Source organism: Camelina sativa, chromosome 3 (genome assembly GCF_030686135.1).
Source record: "Camelina sativa cultivar CO46 ecotype springtype chromosome 3, ASM3068613v1".
Taxonomy (NCBI): domain Eukaryota; kingdom Viridiplantae; phylum Streptophyta; class Magnoliopsida; order Brassicales; family Brassicaceae; genus Camelina; species Camelina sativa.
This window is the reverse complement of record NC_141882.1, coordinates 28,460,550-28,474,526: the sequence shown is the minus strand read 5'-3', so window position 1 is coordinate 28,474,526 and position 13,977 is coordinate 28,460,550. Positions and strand designations below refer to the sequence as shown.

The 13,977-nt window shown below is 34.2% G+C and overlaps 3 protein-coding genes across 4 annotated transcripts; 1 reads left to right on the top strand and 2 right to left on the bottom strand.

Moving 5' to 3' along the window:
• The first annotated feature begins 5,083 nt into the window (after positions 1–5,083).
• LOC104778073 (protein MANNAN SYNTHESIS-RELATED 2) lies at positions 5,084–7,592 on the top strand. 2 transcript variants are annotated; one of them, XM_010502440.3, is made up of 7 exons: positions 5,084–5,131; positions 5,291–5,489; positions 5,814–5,967; positions 6,067–6,137; positions 6,256–6,341; positions 6,430–7,009; positions 7,090–7,592. In XM_010502440.3, the coding sequence occupies exons 2-7, from the start codon at positions 5,388–5,390 to the stop codon at positions 7,366–7,368; spliced, it is 1,272 nt and encodes a 423-aa protein (XP_010500742.1). In that variant the 5' UTR covers positions 5,084–5,131; positions 5,291–5,387; the 3' UTR covers positions 7,369–7,592. The 2 variants fall into 2 exon arrangements, with proteins under 2 accessions (XP_010500742.1, XP_087363098.1); XM_087506972.1 differs by having other exon boundaries at positions 5,124–5,206.
• LOC104778072 (putative LRR receptor-like protein kinase At1g51890) lies at positions 7,574–9,483 on the bottom strand. Its single transcript, XM_010502439.3, has 6 exons — positions 9,176–9,483; positions 8,852–9,072; positions 8,650–8,776; positions 8,510–8,572; positions 8,239–8,431; positions 7,574–8,167 (listed from the first exon to the last, which is right to left on the bottom strand). The coding sequence occupies exons 1-6, from the start codon at positions 9,222–9,224 to the stop codon at positions 7,804–7,806; spliced, it is 1,017 nt and encodes a 338-aa protein (XP_010500741.2). The 5' UTR covers positions 9,225–9,483; the 3' UTR covers positions 7,574–7,803.
• A 581-nt stretch (positions 9,484–10,064) lies between these two features.
• Positions 10,065–13,892, bottom strand: LOC104778071 (metal tolerance protein C4). The gene is made up of 13 exons (XM_010502438.3): positions 13,094–13,892; positions 12,925–12,979; positions 12,371–12,503; positions 12,233–12,288; positions 12,026–12,140; positions 11,877–11,934; positions 11,641–11,759; positions 11,381–11,500; positions 11,202–11,303; positions 11,033–11,105; positions 10,803–10,870; positions 10,603–10,663; positions 10,065–10,518 (listed from the first exon to the last, which is right to left on the bottom strand). Exons 1-13 carry the CDS (start codon positions 13,386–13,388, stop codon positions 10,394–10,396), a joined length of 1,380 nt encoding a protein of 459 aa, XP_010500740.1. The 5' UTR covers positions 13,389–13,892; the 3' UTR covers positions 10,065–10,393.
• Between the last annotated feature and the right edge of the window lie 85 nt (positions 13,893–13,977).

The following is a 13,977-nucleotide window of genomic DNA, read 5'->3' as shown; positions in this document are numbered from 1 at the left end:
TAACGAATTAGATCATTTCACCAAAAGCCGTCGTCTCATTGTCAAACCAAATGGAAAGTTTCAAAATTTGCAACTTTCCAAGAAAAAGATTTGCAACTTGAAAAGAGCGAACCTTTGTTGAGAGGCAAGAACGGACGAGAGTGTTCCTGGTCGAGGGTAAAGGTGAACAGAGTTCTAACGGACGAAAGGTTCGTGATTTTAGCCTCAAAAATCTCCGGCGGAAAGGGATTGTGATGGTTGCAGTCAACGACGGCTCCGACCGACGACTAGATCACCGTGAAATCATATAGAGAAGAGTGGCAGGCAGCAAAAAGCAGAAGGGCCACTTATGGGCCATGTTGTCTATTCATAGAGTGGGCTTTATAAGAGTTGGATGGATGGATCTCATTAGTTCGTTCATAAGACCATGAAGCTCGAATCATATTTATGATTAGCTTTGCAAAATTTGCCTTATTAACACAACGACGACAGTTAAACATAAATCACTAAACTTTTTCGTCTTTATCGACTGCTAACATATTTAATTTCTGAGCAAAGTGTTTCGAATAACATATTAAAGAAAGAGCTTTTTTTATAGTGTGTATATAAAGACGATTTCATCATTATATTTATCATCCTTAATTTTTTTTTTTTTTTTTTTTGTCAAATATCATCCTTAATTTTCTAAGACATTATTTTAACTTACAAATGGAGTTTTAAAGCAACCAAATAATAGGTCAATTATAATTGAAAGAAAATATCCTAAATTTTTTTTCTCTCTCTCGGCAATCGAGAATTTAAATTTACTGCAAAGAATGTTCAAGTTGAACATGTGGAAGTAACCAACCCCAAAATGGATTTTAGAAAGGTTAATAATGTTATGGTGAGTCTTACTAAAGCCATACTACTGATTTTATCATTTGAGACTTTGGTCAGAGTACTCATATATGGAGGGAATCCCTGAAAAGCATCAAAATATTTCTAATGGCTATGTCATCAATTTGACCAATAAATCTAATTATTTACTAGTGCTGCCAAATTACACATTACTCTGCCCGTCTGCCGTCCATCCAATTTCCCTAACTCGCTCTGACAAATAGATCGAAGCAAGAAGAGTAGTTTTGTTTCTCTCTAACACTATTTTTGTTACACTAATTTCACCAGCTAACATACTATTACACCAATTTTGTATAGCAACTTATAGTTAAAATATGAATAAACTATAGGTATAGTTAGATGTTAGTGTAAAATATCCCACATCGAAAAAATGTGAAGAATTTAAGTAATATATAGAGGATTAGGACCAATTTACTAATTATTAATTGGTTTTTAGTTGGAAATTCAAGATAAGTCTAAATTTAATATGGTATCAGAGCAGGTTGATTGTTGGGTCACCCCATGGATGTTGTTCCCACATATGTCCACGCTTCAGATGGTCATGCCTGAGCGTGAGAGAGGGTGTTAGTGTAAAATATCCCACATTGAAAAAATGTGAAAGATTTAAGTAATATATAAAAGGTTAGGGTCTCTCTACTCATTGCCAATTGGTTTTGTTTTGAATTGGAAGTCCAACTCAAAACCTAAATTTAATATTAGACGACCTATTCTCGCTTTAATTTCAGAATAATGTCTATAACAAACATCAAAACAGTTACCACCACATAAACTAATCCAAACTAGTTGTTTTTCGTTTGGGACTCTTACCCAACCGAGATCTTATGATATTTGGTTTAAAATATTCTTGGAGACATTATTTGTTACCTTTATATCTTTCATTTTGCCAAGACACATAATTGTTCATTTCAAACTTTATCTTTAAGAGTAGATGAGACATGATTCATGTAATAATGGCGTGATACTTGGGGAAATAAACGGTACAAAAACATTGATCCACACAAAGAAACGGTACACTATTTTGAGATTAGAAAAAGCAAGCCTCTTAAACACGTTATACATATTTTAAATTGTAAAAGAATAATTGTAAAGGTTTTAAATCAAGTTACTGTTTGTTACAGAATTTTTTCTTATTTCACTACTACTCACAAATTTTGTGACTTTATATATATATATCTGTTAATAAGTTTTATTAATGATATGTAATAATGTAATCTATATTTTACAATTAAAAAAATGGACTCTTAATATTATTTATATAGTTTATATAACGAATTTCTAATCATTTGTGGCTAAAACAATTAAGGATTGCATTTTATATGCCCAGCCATTGTCTTGTTTATCACCTTTGGTCTATTCTTCTAGTCTTTGATTTCCATAAGGATGTTTTCCTTTTTAAGCTTAGGCTTCATTTTGTTTGGAGATATGCTAGTCTTCTTTGTATGCAGTTGGTTCTTCTCAGTTGTTTGTTTGTTGTGGTTGATAGCTTCTTCATTTCATCATCATGCTCGTTCGAGCTCGGTTTTATCGAGTTGCTAGGCTTCGCTCCTTATCCTTGTTTTGCAGATTTGTTTAAATTTAATTGTTTTTTGTAAGGCATTTTTTACGTAGACGATTATGGACAATATTGTTGTTATCGTCGCATTCAAAGCGTTTCGGATCCTTGCTTGCTGGGTTATGAAGACTTTGATTATGTTTATAGAAATTGGTTCTCTTCGTGATAGGAAGTGGTTGATGTTAGCTTTGGATTAGGTAGTTGGGGAGAAGAGTTATTCTTGCATTTTGAAACTAATATGTTGCGTAAGAGTTATGCTTTATTGCCTATGTTCTACTTTGCATTTTTTTTTTCGTTTTATGCTTCCAGAAATTTTTTGTTGTTAATAAATTTAGTTTTATTTTTTTTTGGCTTTAGACTCTATAAATATTTTTGTTTTCCTTCCGTTCAAGTTGTATCATCTATACTAGTATTTGAACAATACTTAGGTTGAACCTCTCCTTTTACCTCCTTGTAAAATAAGGAAATAAAATATGTATACATTATTATAAAATTAAAAATTTAAACCACTTTTTTATAACCCAAACCGACATATGATTTTATTCTAATTGTAAAATCTAAACCCTAACCATCTCATTTGTAAACCCAAACCGACATATAATTTCGTTATAATTGTAAAATCTAAACCCTAACAATCTCGTTTGTAAACCCAAACCGACATATAATTTCGTTCTAATTGTAAAATCTAAACCCTAACCATCTCATTTGTAAACCCAAACCGACATATAATTTCGTTCTAATTATAAAATCTAAACTCTAACCACCTCATTTGTAAACCCAAACCGACATATAATTTCGTTTTAATTATATAATCTAAACCCTAAAAAAAATATTTGTAAACTCAAACCGACATAATTTCGTTTTGATTGTAAAATCTAAACCCTAAACAATTTATTTGTAAACCCAAACGGACACATAATTTTGTTCTAGTTGTAAAATCTAAACCAAGCCAATATTTAAATTTCCTAAATTAAAAGTATACAGAATTTGTTTCCTTAATTGGTTTTGCTTTTTAATTTTATTTTAATTTATTTTTAAAATGAGATAATGTATAGAAGATTTTGATTGGTTGAAAAGAAGGAGGTGAATGGAGAGGTTCACCCCTCTAGAGGTGAACCTAAGTATTGTTCCTAGTATTTTTGCAGCAGTTTTTGCTCAAAAATGTTTTTTGGAAAGTTTTTACATAAGTATTTTTCCTAGTATTTTTGCAGCAGTTTTTGCTCAAAAATGTTTTTTGGAAAGTTTTTACATTGAATGCCATTTAATGCTTATATTCATATCCAAACAAGTTTAGTTAACTTTCTCTTCTATCCTTTAAACCAAACACAATTAAAATATTTTAAATATCCATATATATTGTTCTATAATTATTGTCAAAAAAATGTTCTATAATTAATATAGATATTTAGAAGATTTATTCCAGATTTAAAAAAGTTATTCTCCTATCATCTCTTTTTGATTTTAAAATTTAAATGTAGTGAATCATCATATAATACATAAAGTTAATAAAAAAATGTGTATTTTTCTTGCATATGTTGTGATTTGAATTTTTTAAAACAAACATATATCACTCAATTAATATAAAAAGTGTGTGTTCAACATACATATATAGTAAATTTACCGTATATAGTAAATTATAAACATCTTAAAATTTTATAATTTATATAGTAAATTATAAAATTTTAAGAAGTTTATAATTTATAACTAATATATCTAAACTTAATAAAAAGTTTAAAATTATAAATATTTAAACATATTAAATTTTTAAAATTACACAAACGAGTTATATTACATGACGGGTTATATGACATTAATTAATAATACAAAAAAATAAACTATCAGTAATATGATATTTCAATACGGGTTAAATCCTCATTTTAATGTTTTATCAACACCAATATAAAATATGTTGAATCATAGTGATTTAATTAAGATTGTAATAAAGAAAAATTATTGTGCATTATACCACGATTTATATATTAAATCACTAGAATTAAAAAAAATATATATATTAGCAAAATTAGTATTAAAATAGTACATTAACACAACTGATCATTATTAACATTTAATTTTAATACTAATTTTATATTGGTGTTAACTAATATTACTGACACTACTCTTTGCACAAATGATCATTTATTACATTTAATTATAAACATCTCGTAACGGAACCTACTTGTACTTTTAAAACCAACAACAAAAAGAGAACTTCAGTAATGCAAAAAACGCTTAAATACTCCATAGACATAGTAATCAATAGTGTGGCAACTGGGCAAGTCACTTGTCAAATTTTAATCAATAAATTTGACAAATATACAGTAAATACAATTAAATGAATTATTATTATATTTCTTAAAATGTGATAAATTAATTAATTTGCAGAAAAACGACAAATCAATTAAGGAAAACATAAACAATGTGACTTATATTATTCCAGATTTAGTTTAGTTATTTAATTGAAGAATATTAAAAGATTCAAAACCACCACCACTTCGGTAAGTAAATAAAGATGAGATTTTTGTTTACTAATATTGGTTCGATACGGTACAAATCCGGTGATCTGACATTAAAACCCGGTTATCTGACATTAAAATCCGGTTAAAAAATATACAAGTTGAGTTATATAAATACCAGAATTGACGGCGAGAGTGTCGGTGGCTGTGTTTAAGGAAGAGAGACGTCGTCACTTGAGAACACTGACAAGTAAATATAATAAAAATTAAATTAAGAAAAAATAAAAAAAAAGGAAGTGTCTTTTGACAAAATCATCACAGATTTGTGAAAAATCTTGTCTCTGTTTTTTTTTTTTTTTTATTTATTAAATTTTTTCCTTTTTATTAACGATCTGTAAATTCTCCTCAGTTTCCGTGAAACCCTTGGAAAAACCCATTTTCTCTTTTCGAGAGAGGAGGGAGGAGGGAGGAGAGGAGAGGAGAGGAGAGTGTTGTAAGAAGAAGAAATGGGTGTGGATTTGAGGCAAGTGGTGGCTGGGATTCTCACCATTACCATGTTTGTGATGCTTGGACAAATGCTTCATAGAGATTACTTTGATGCTCTTCAGGTATTTTATCCCTAACCCCCACCCACCCACCTGCGACAGTGACTGAGCTTAATTCTTTGAGAAGCAGATCTAGTTTTATACAACCCTCAATTCAATTGAAGAAAAAAAGAACCTATTTTTGTTCATTTTGGATCGAATTTGGATTGTATTGATGATCATAAAGGCTCATACTTTGGAGAGAACGATCGATTCAGCTGTTTTTTTTCATCTATATTGATTGTGAAAGTTTCAAGCTTTTTTTGATTCTATTGGTAGCTTTGAAATCTCCAAATGCTTCTTCTCTTTAAGTTCTGCTTTTGTGTGTGTGTTTTGTGGGGTTTACAGGAGAAAATCCAAGGAGATGCACATGATATTGAATTCAAGGGATCAAAAGTAGCTGTTGAAGATGGACTTGTTAGAGCTATTCAAGGTGTGAATAATGGACCTTGGATGGAGGATAGCCATGAACTTAAACCTTGTTGGTCCATTTCTCAATCTGGTATGTCACCTGAGTTGTTCCTTCAGATTAGTTATAGTTTTCTTATCTTCTCTGTAGTTTTTGGTTTGGTGTGTGTTAATGTTTCTTCTGGTGTTGCAGATGAAGCAATATCATCGAAGGGTTATGTTACATTCTCCTTAACGAATGGTCCTGAGTACCATGTCTCTCAGGTATCCTTTATATTAACTGTAAAGTTTGAAATCTGTGAATTCAATCTGAATTTCCTTTAGACATGTTCTCATCTTTCCTGTGATGTTTTATGTTGTTTGACTTTACCATCTTGTTTAGATTACTGATGCCGTTATGGTGGCGAAGCATCTTGGAGCAACTCTAGTGCTTCCCGATATAAGAGGAAGCAAGCCTGGTGATGAAATGTTAGTGGTTTTTGTATTATGCATTTTGGTTTCGTCAAATTGTTTGTTTCTTTAAGGTTCTATGAACACATTCGGAATGCTTGTTCAGGAACTTTGATGATATCTATGATGTGGACAAACTTATTAAAAGCTTGGAAAGCGTCGTCAACGTTGTAAGAAAATTGCCGAGCCATGTATCTCTAAGAGATATCGCCATTGTTAAGGTTCCTACCCGAGTTGCAGAAGATTACATAAAGGCACATATTGACCCCATCTTCAAATCAAAAGGGAACATAAGAGTTACAACCTATTTCCCTTCGGTGAACTTGAGGAAATCTTCGCAGGGTGGTGAAACCGACCCTGTCTCTTGTTTGGCAATGTTTGGTTCCTTGGAGTTGCAACCTGCAGTGAATGATTTGGTTGAATCGATGATTCAGCGGCTGAAGACACACAGCAAGAAATCAGGTGGCCGTTTCCTAGCCATAGACTTGAGGGTTGAGATACTTGAAAAGAAAAATTGTCATGAAGCAGGTGCTGTGGGATCCAAAACCTGTTACAACGCACAAGAGATTGCATTGTTCTTGAGGAAGCTTGGATTTGACAGTGATACAACTATATATCTTACTCAGCCAAGATGGGAGAGCAGCCTCAATATACTTAAGGACATTTTCCCGAAAACATATACTAAGGTGCTTAAATCCTTCATTATCTAGTATCTGAAGTTCTCTCCCATAAGCTAATCTTGATTTTTTGTTTCTGAAAAATGCAGGAGTCGATAATGCCGTCAGATAAGAAATCGAAGTACCTTGAATTAGAAAATTCTGAATATGAAAATGTTATTGACTTCTACATAAGTTCAAAGAGTGATGTATTTGTGCCAGCCATTCCTGGTCTGTTTTACGCCAATACAGTTGGAAAACGGATAGCATTAGGCAAGCCTCAAGTTCTTGTTCCAGCAGAGATCTCAGGAACATCTGGTCGTTCTACTGATTACATCTCTCCCTATATCTCAAGGAAGAACCATTTGGCGTATTCATGTTTTTGCTGAACTTATGAGGGAAATGTTTTGTCAATGTGATCTTGAAACCAAAATCCATGTCACTAAAGTTGTAAGCCAATCTAGTTACCTGGGGTTTTCCGGTTGTTTAATATTGATAAGTTTAGCTCGATACCAATTTGATTTAGTCCAGTATTCTCATTGGTGTTGCCTTGTTTAGGACAGAAAACTCTATATGTTACAATTTGAATCTATTGGCTCATACTTTTTACATACTTTTCATGTCATAGTCAAAGGAGGAACATGGAGGATACAGGGAAACAGTGTTTACTGTTCAAACATTACTGAAAATTTAAAACTGTAAAATAGAGAAAATGCAGTAACCATGCTAGAACGATACAATGTACGATCATGTAAATGTTTTTGGATCATGAAGAAAGATGAAAACGATTGAGATTGTTGAACTAGTGGACAGGGTCACAACGATCACTGACTCTCTTGAGTTATCTCCCCAGTTCTTCCATGAGTTCTAGACATCTCTAAAGCCAGACACTCGTTGAGCTCCATAACAACCTGACTCATGCGTGTCCTATTATTACAAGAACGAGCTACACAAGTGCGTGCTATCTCCATAGATTTACTGACTGAGTTGGGATCAAAGTCACTGTTTAGCCTGGGATCAACAATCTCTCTAGTACTGCCTTTTGCGACCTCTGAATCGACCCACTTGGAAATGTGAGGACTTTCACGGTTGCTGTCAATGACAGGCTGATTGGTTATCAACTCCAACAGAACAATTCCAAAGCTATAAATGTCGCTCTGTTTGGTTAAACGGTTTGAGTTGAAGTACCTGCATTATCATCAAGTGATTCAGTATATAACACCTTCGAGTCCATCAAAATTTATGAGATGGTTTCTTACGTGTCATGCAGGTATGGATTTCTTCCAGGCTTGACATAAATCTTATTTGACTCCTGTATGTGAGGGTTGGTTGGGGAGGATCTCGACAGCCCGAAATCAGCCAGTTTCGCTTCGAAGTTTTCGTCTAGTAGGATATATGTCGGCTTAACATATCTGTGAAGGAATCTCAACTCGCTATGCAAATACTCTAGACCTGTCAAAAGCACTCTACAAATATCAGTTTCTGTCATGAATGAAAAACTCTGTTTCAAGAACTGCAGCTTTAAGTTACCCTGTGCTACTCCAATGATGATTTTTAACCTGCTTTCCCAGCTTGGGACATTACCAAACTTCCCTATTAAATCAAAAACAAATGCGGTTATCTTCTACAACTTGAAGAAAAGACCAAAACTAGAATGTGGTTGTTCATACCAGATAGTTGATCTTTCAAGTCTCCATTTGCGACGAATTCATAGATAAGTGCCAAGTGCTCACCATCATCACAGTACCCAATGAGGCTCACCAAGTTTTTGTGACGAACTTTTACAAAATCGTGAACCTGATCAACCAAGAAAACGTTCAGCTGATGAATATCTAATATTTTTTTTCGGGAATGAATAATCCAGTTTACTACCTCTTTGGTAAACTGTTCAATGTTATAGATGGATGCTCGGTTTAGCATCTTTACTGCTACTTGTTGCTTGTTTAAAACTCCATGATAAACTACACCAAACCCTCCTTTGCCATGAACTTTATTGAACTTGTTGGTCATCTTTATAACCTCGGCATACGTGTAACTATTGGCTGGAATGTACACATATGGTTCATACTCAATAATGGAATCGTCTGCATAACCTGCATAGAAAAAAGTTGGGTAAAAATGGTTAAGAAAACGAAAGGTACTGCAGGATATAACTATAAAGTTCCTAATGTTTTGATCTTTGTGCATTCGACATACAGCAAATGAACTTAGAAACGAAACGCCTCAGGCCTGTCACTTCCGTCATCGTCTAGATTGCAAACTGGTTTATCTGTACATCAGAAACAGATCATGGCCATAAACACACGAAAGAGCATAAGAACTTTTGCTAGTCAACTCTAAGACAATGTCAACATCTCGGGTGGGTCAACTTCTTACGCGTTCCCACTCTAGATATAAAACAACTTTTATCTATTTCAAATGTTCCGTCAAATTGATAGAAAGTATAAACATCTGGATATCAAAATCTTGAAATCAGGTTGGTCACTGCCATCATCATCACCTAAAATGCAGCTGGCTAATCCATTACTTAGGGAAAACACCATAGCTATAATCCAAAAGAGCACAAGTCAACTTTTAAGACAATGTCAACTTCCGTTTTTTCTTTGGTTTGACTAAGACAAAAAGCTCTGTTCAAATGGGTTATTTTCTCTGTATTAGTTGATGAAACATACACCCTCACATAAGATAATGATGCCTGAATTAAAGTGTATGATATGGGCTGTCCAAAGCATTTATGATCTCCCATTGCAAAGCGGCTATTGAAGCTTTTGATTGGCCATGGTACTGCGCAGTTTCTAATACACAGCTTGTTTCTCAAGTCTTGAAGTGTGTTCTTAGAGGTTGAGATCGAGGAAAGCTAACTTGATTGCAGGAGCGATTGCTAACCCTTGGTGGTCCGGTAAGGAAAACCAGATTTGTGACAAAGCTAGATGTTTCGAGCATCCCTGTTATTGTAATAAATGTGGATCATGTGCATGCTAACTAATTTTTACTACTCTGCCTATTAACTATTGATGGTTTTCATCATGTTGCAGTGATCAAATTCAGTTCGCTATACACCAATGGTCTGACACTAAATACCAAGTACTAAAACATTAATTGTGTATATATAAAATAATATTGATCTGAATCACATCTCAATGTTTCTACAAGCCACAAGCTTCTTTTTTTTGTGTGAGCATAGAAGATAAAGCCAACACTCATGAGACTTCCAAGTCTTCTACACCAAAAACAAGATAAGAGAAGAAGCCATCTGCAAAGTTGGTCCAATCACACACCTGACAACACTATATCTTCATGAGGCCATGCTTTTACCACAACCAAACGTGTGGCTTCCATTTCTTGAGGCCAAGAGAATGGAGGACATCAGAATGTATCGATAATCCGACCTTGAATAAAGCGAGTTTCTTCAGATCATAAAGATGGGTCTGTAGGATTGTGTGCTTCGATGTCAACATGTTGGATTCCAGGGACAAGCTCTTGGATCTCTTTCTCTAACCGGTCTACTTCGCTTCCTAAAGCCGTGACAACTTCCTCACCTGCAACAGATTACTCAGTATATTTTTCAAGCTTGGAACATTATATATGACAAATCCAGAAGTAGAACTTGACATTTTGCGCACCATAGTTTGACATAATCTTGAGCATTGCAGAATCATCTCCTTTCTTTGCGGCCTCCCGAAACTGAGTAAATACACCATCAATATTCAGCAATGTTGAATTAACGAACAGTCGAACACCATATTTTAACTAATGCTAGTTAACAGATTGTTCATCAGTTAAAAGGACACAACTAGAAGATAAAGGCTGCAAAATTAGTTACCAGTTTCGCCCACTCTTCACGCCCAGTTCTCTTCAGATAGTTTTGGACAACCATCTGCCCGTTGAAATCTGTTTGGACATACCAATTAATACAGTGCCTAATGTAATCACTCAAGAAGTCCAGAATACGATAGAGTGATCTTCACTCGCAAAGGTTTTGCCTCTTTCGTTCTTATTTTCAAGTAAAGGGAACAATCCAATTCTTTAAGAGCAATAAACAGTTCAACTCACCTATTTCAGCTTTAAATCTGAAGGATCCAGGACCAATCACTTCACTTTTGCAATCATATAAAGCATCTACAACCTACACAACAAAAAAATCAATTCTGAGCCCACCTTCTATATGCTTTAAATGTCATCATATATGAGATTTCTAAGTTATGATAAGAAGAATTTATACCGTGTCATTCCTTAAAAACTTAAGAACTTTACTCATGTCTTGATCATCCATTGCTCTTCCAATCAAGGCATGTCGGTTTCGTTGAATGAGAAATATAGCAACCTAGTAGAATTTATACTCTTGGTTAAGATATGTAATATAGAGTGATAAAGAGCAAGTATAGGAGAGCACAAACATACCATTCCAAGTAAATTACCGACTACAATTGACCCTATAGGATCATAAATAGGATTTCCTGTCATCCTAACAGCAACAAGAGATGCAGCAGCAATTGCTAAACCTGCCACTGCAGCGCCATCCTGTGCATTTACAATAGTTACTAACGGAAAAATAAGAGCATAATACAGTTTAGCAGTGTTATATAACAATTCACTCTAACAACTTCCCATAACTCTGTTTCTATATATGTTCAAATAAGGTCCAAGCTAAAAAGTAATACCTCAGTCATAACAGCAACAGAAGTAGGATCATGACCACGCCATATATAATCTCTTATGGTCATGCCTTCTTGAGCAGCTCCTTTTTTAACAGATTGAATCGCAACAAGAAGCGAAGCACCTTTAAGAAATACAGATTAACAAACTATATTAAGCATGTAGGCTTGAAGCATAGCTAGACCAACTTCAAGAAAGGTACACATAACAAAGAGGCACAAAGATCAGGAAAAGTTGATACCTTCAATTACAAAAGAACCACCAATTACCAAAGCAGCATATTCCATATTCGGAGGTGGCTGAGAAAGATTGTCAAAATTGATGAAAAACCAAGAAAATGTATGAGGAGTATTTAACAACCCAAAAGATCATATAGAGCCAGCCAATTACCGAAGAAGTCCACAAGTTCTGTACTCCATTGACTATGGTAGCACCAGACCCAAGGCAAAAGATGCCAACAGCAGATATCAAGGACCATACAAATCTTTCTTTTGAGTAGCCATAGCTGAGCAAAGTAAAAAATTTGGTCTAAGGATTTCTTCAAACAAGAGAAAGCTGTTCTGCCATCGAGTATACAAGATTACTAGAGAGACTCACGGATGAAGAGCATCTGGCGCACGCCTTGAGCTACTGAGCCCATAAGCAAGAAGTGCCTACAACATCAATATGTATCAGTTTTTCTGCACCCAATATTCAATATATAAAACTAGACAGAAACGCATAACAGCAACAAACCTGGTTAGCAAAATCAGCGACGGAGTGAACTACTTCAGCCATTATGACATGGCTAGAACTTGTCCACCAAACCCCAAACTTGAGCGAAAACACGAGGAAGTTGCACCATAGTGCAGTAGTGACAGCTCTTTGACTGCAAAATTTTCACGGAAGCATAACTCAGGAGTTAGTAAAAACACCCAATAAAGATATAGCAAGAGAGCTTCACTAGAGAAAGACATCAGGTACATGTTAGAAGTTTTCTTCTCATGACCTCCCTTGGCTAACTCAATGAACTTCACCAAGTAACAGGACTACTAAAGCACAACAAAGGCTATGAAACTGAACCCAAAACAGAAGCTAGCTAACACTGTATTCTACCAGAATGAATCTTCATGAGTATACATGTAATAACAGATAAAAATTTCCAGTTTTGGAACCCAAACAACCAGTAAACAAAATGTAGTTAGCTAACGGGGGAAGCCAATATAAACTTCGTAAACCACACATACACAACTTGATCAGCGAAGTAGACTACTCACATTACAAGAAAACAGTAATGAATGAGTCTTTACCTGTGTTGATCACTTATCTCAATTCTCTTCACTTGTTTCGCCCGAGTGAAGAAACCTGTACACGAAGCAAACCCATAAACAAATTTCTCCAAACTAATAAGTATCCCAAAAAAATACAAAAAAAAAAAAATGAAGACTTTAGGTCAAGGAAGACAAGGAGAAGACATACTCCGGTGAGAGGAGTAGGAATCAATCAAAGGAGTATCCGTATCGAGAGAAACAGAACATCGCACACCAACAAGACCTTTGTTTGAACAATTGGTGGAGAGAAAGCCTCTTAAATGAGGATTTGAACGGATAAGAGAAGTAAAACTCCGATGAGTATCTACAACGAACCCATCGTGCTTCTTGTCGTCGAACAACGAGAAGAAGTGAAGTGAGCCGCCGACACTTATTGCTCTGCTGTAATAACCTTTTCCTGGAGAATGAAGGAGGCGAGACAAAATCCGATGCGTTGATTGCATTTCAGAGTCTTAATTAGAGCATGCAAAGATTGGATTTTTCTTTTTTTTTTTTCTCCGGGGAGAAAGCTTTTTGCTTTGTCCCGAAGTATTGAGATTCTTTGTAAATTGGGAAAGAAAGACAAATGCGAAGAAGAAAAAAAAAAACAATTTTTGGTAAAGTATATAATTTTCACAGTGATAGGGCTCGGCGGAGGAGGTCTCTGCTCTGCGTGTTGCGCATGTAGTTGAGGAAGACGAGCACAAAAAAAAAAAGATCTTTCTTTTTTTCTATTATTTTTTGTTTTGTTATTCACGAAAAAAAGAAAGTAAATTTCAATATCTTATATTATTTGAAGATATTATAATGTTTTTTGTCCACAAAGATTATAAGAATATCCTACTTCGTACCATTTCTTCCCAAAGCTTAGTTCAGTAATTAAATAAAGAAAATTATAATGTTACTTTAAGACTTATAAAACTGGTAAAGACGAAAAAGTCAAATATATTACAATAAAAATAAACTATGACAAAAAAATTCTAGATTTTCATGATAAGATGACATAATTCTGAGATTATTTTTTTTTATTTTTAAAAACAAGTATGGAATTAA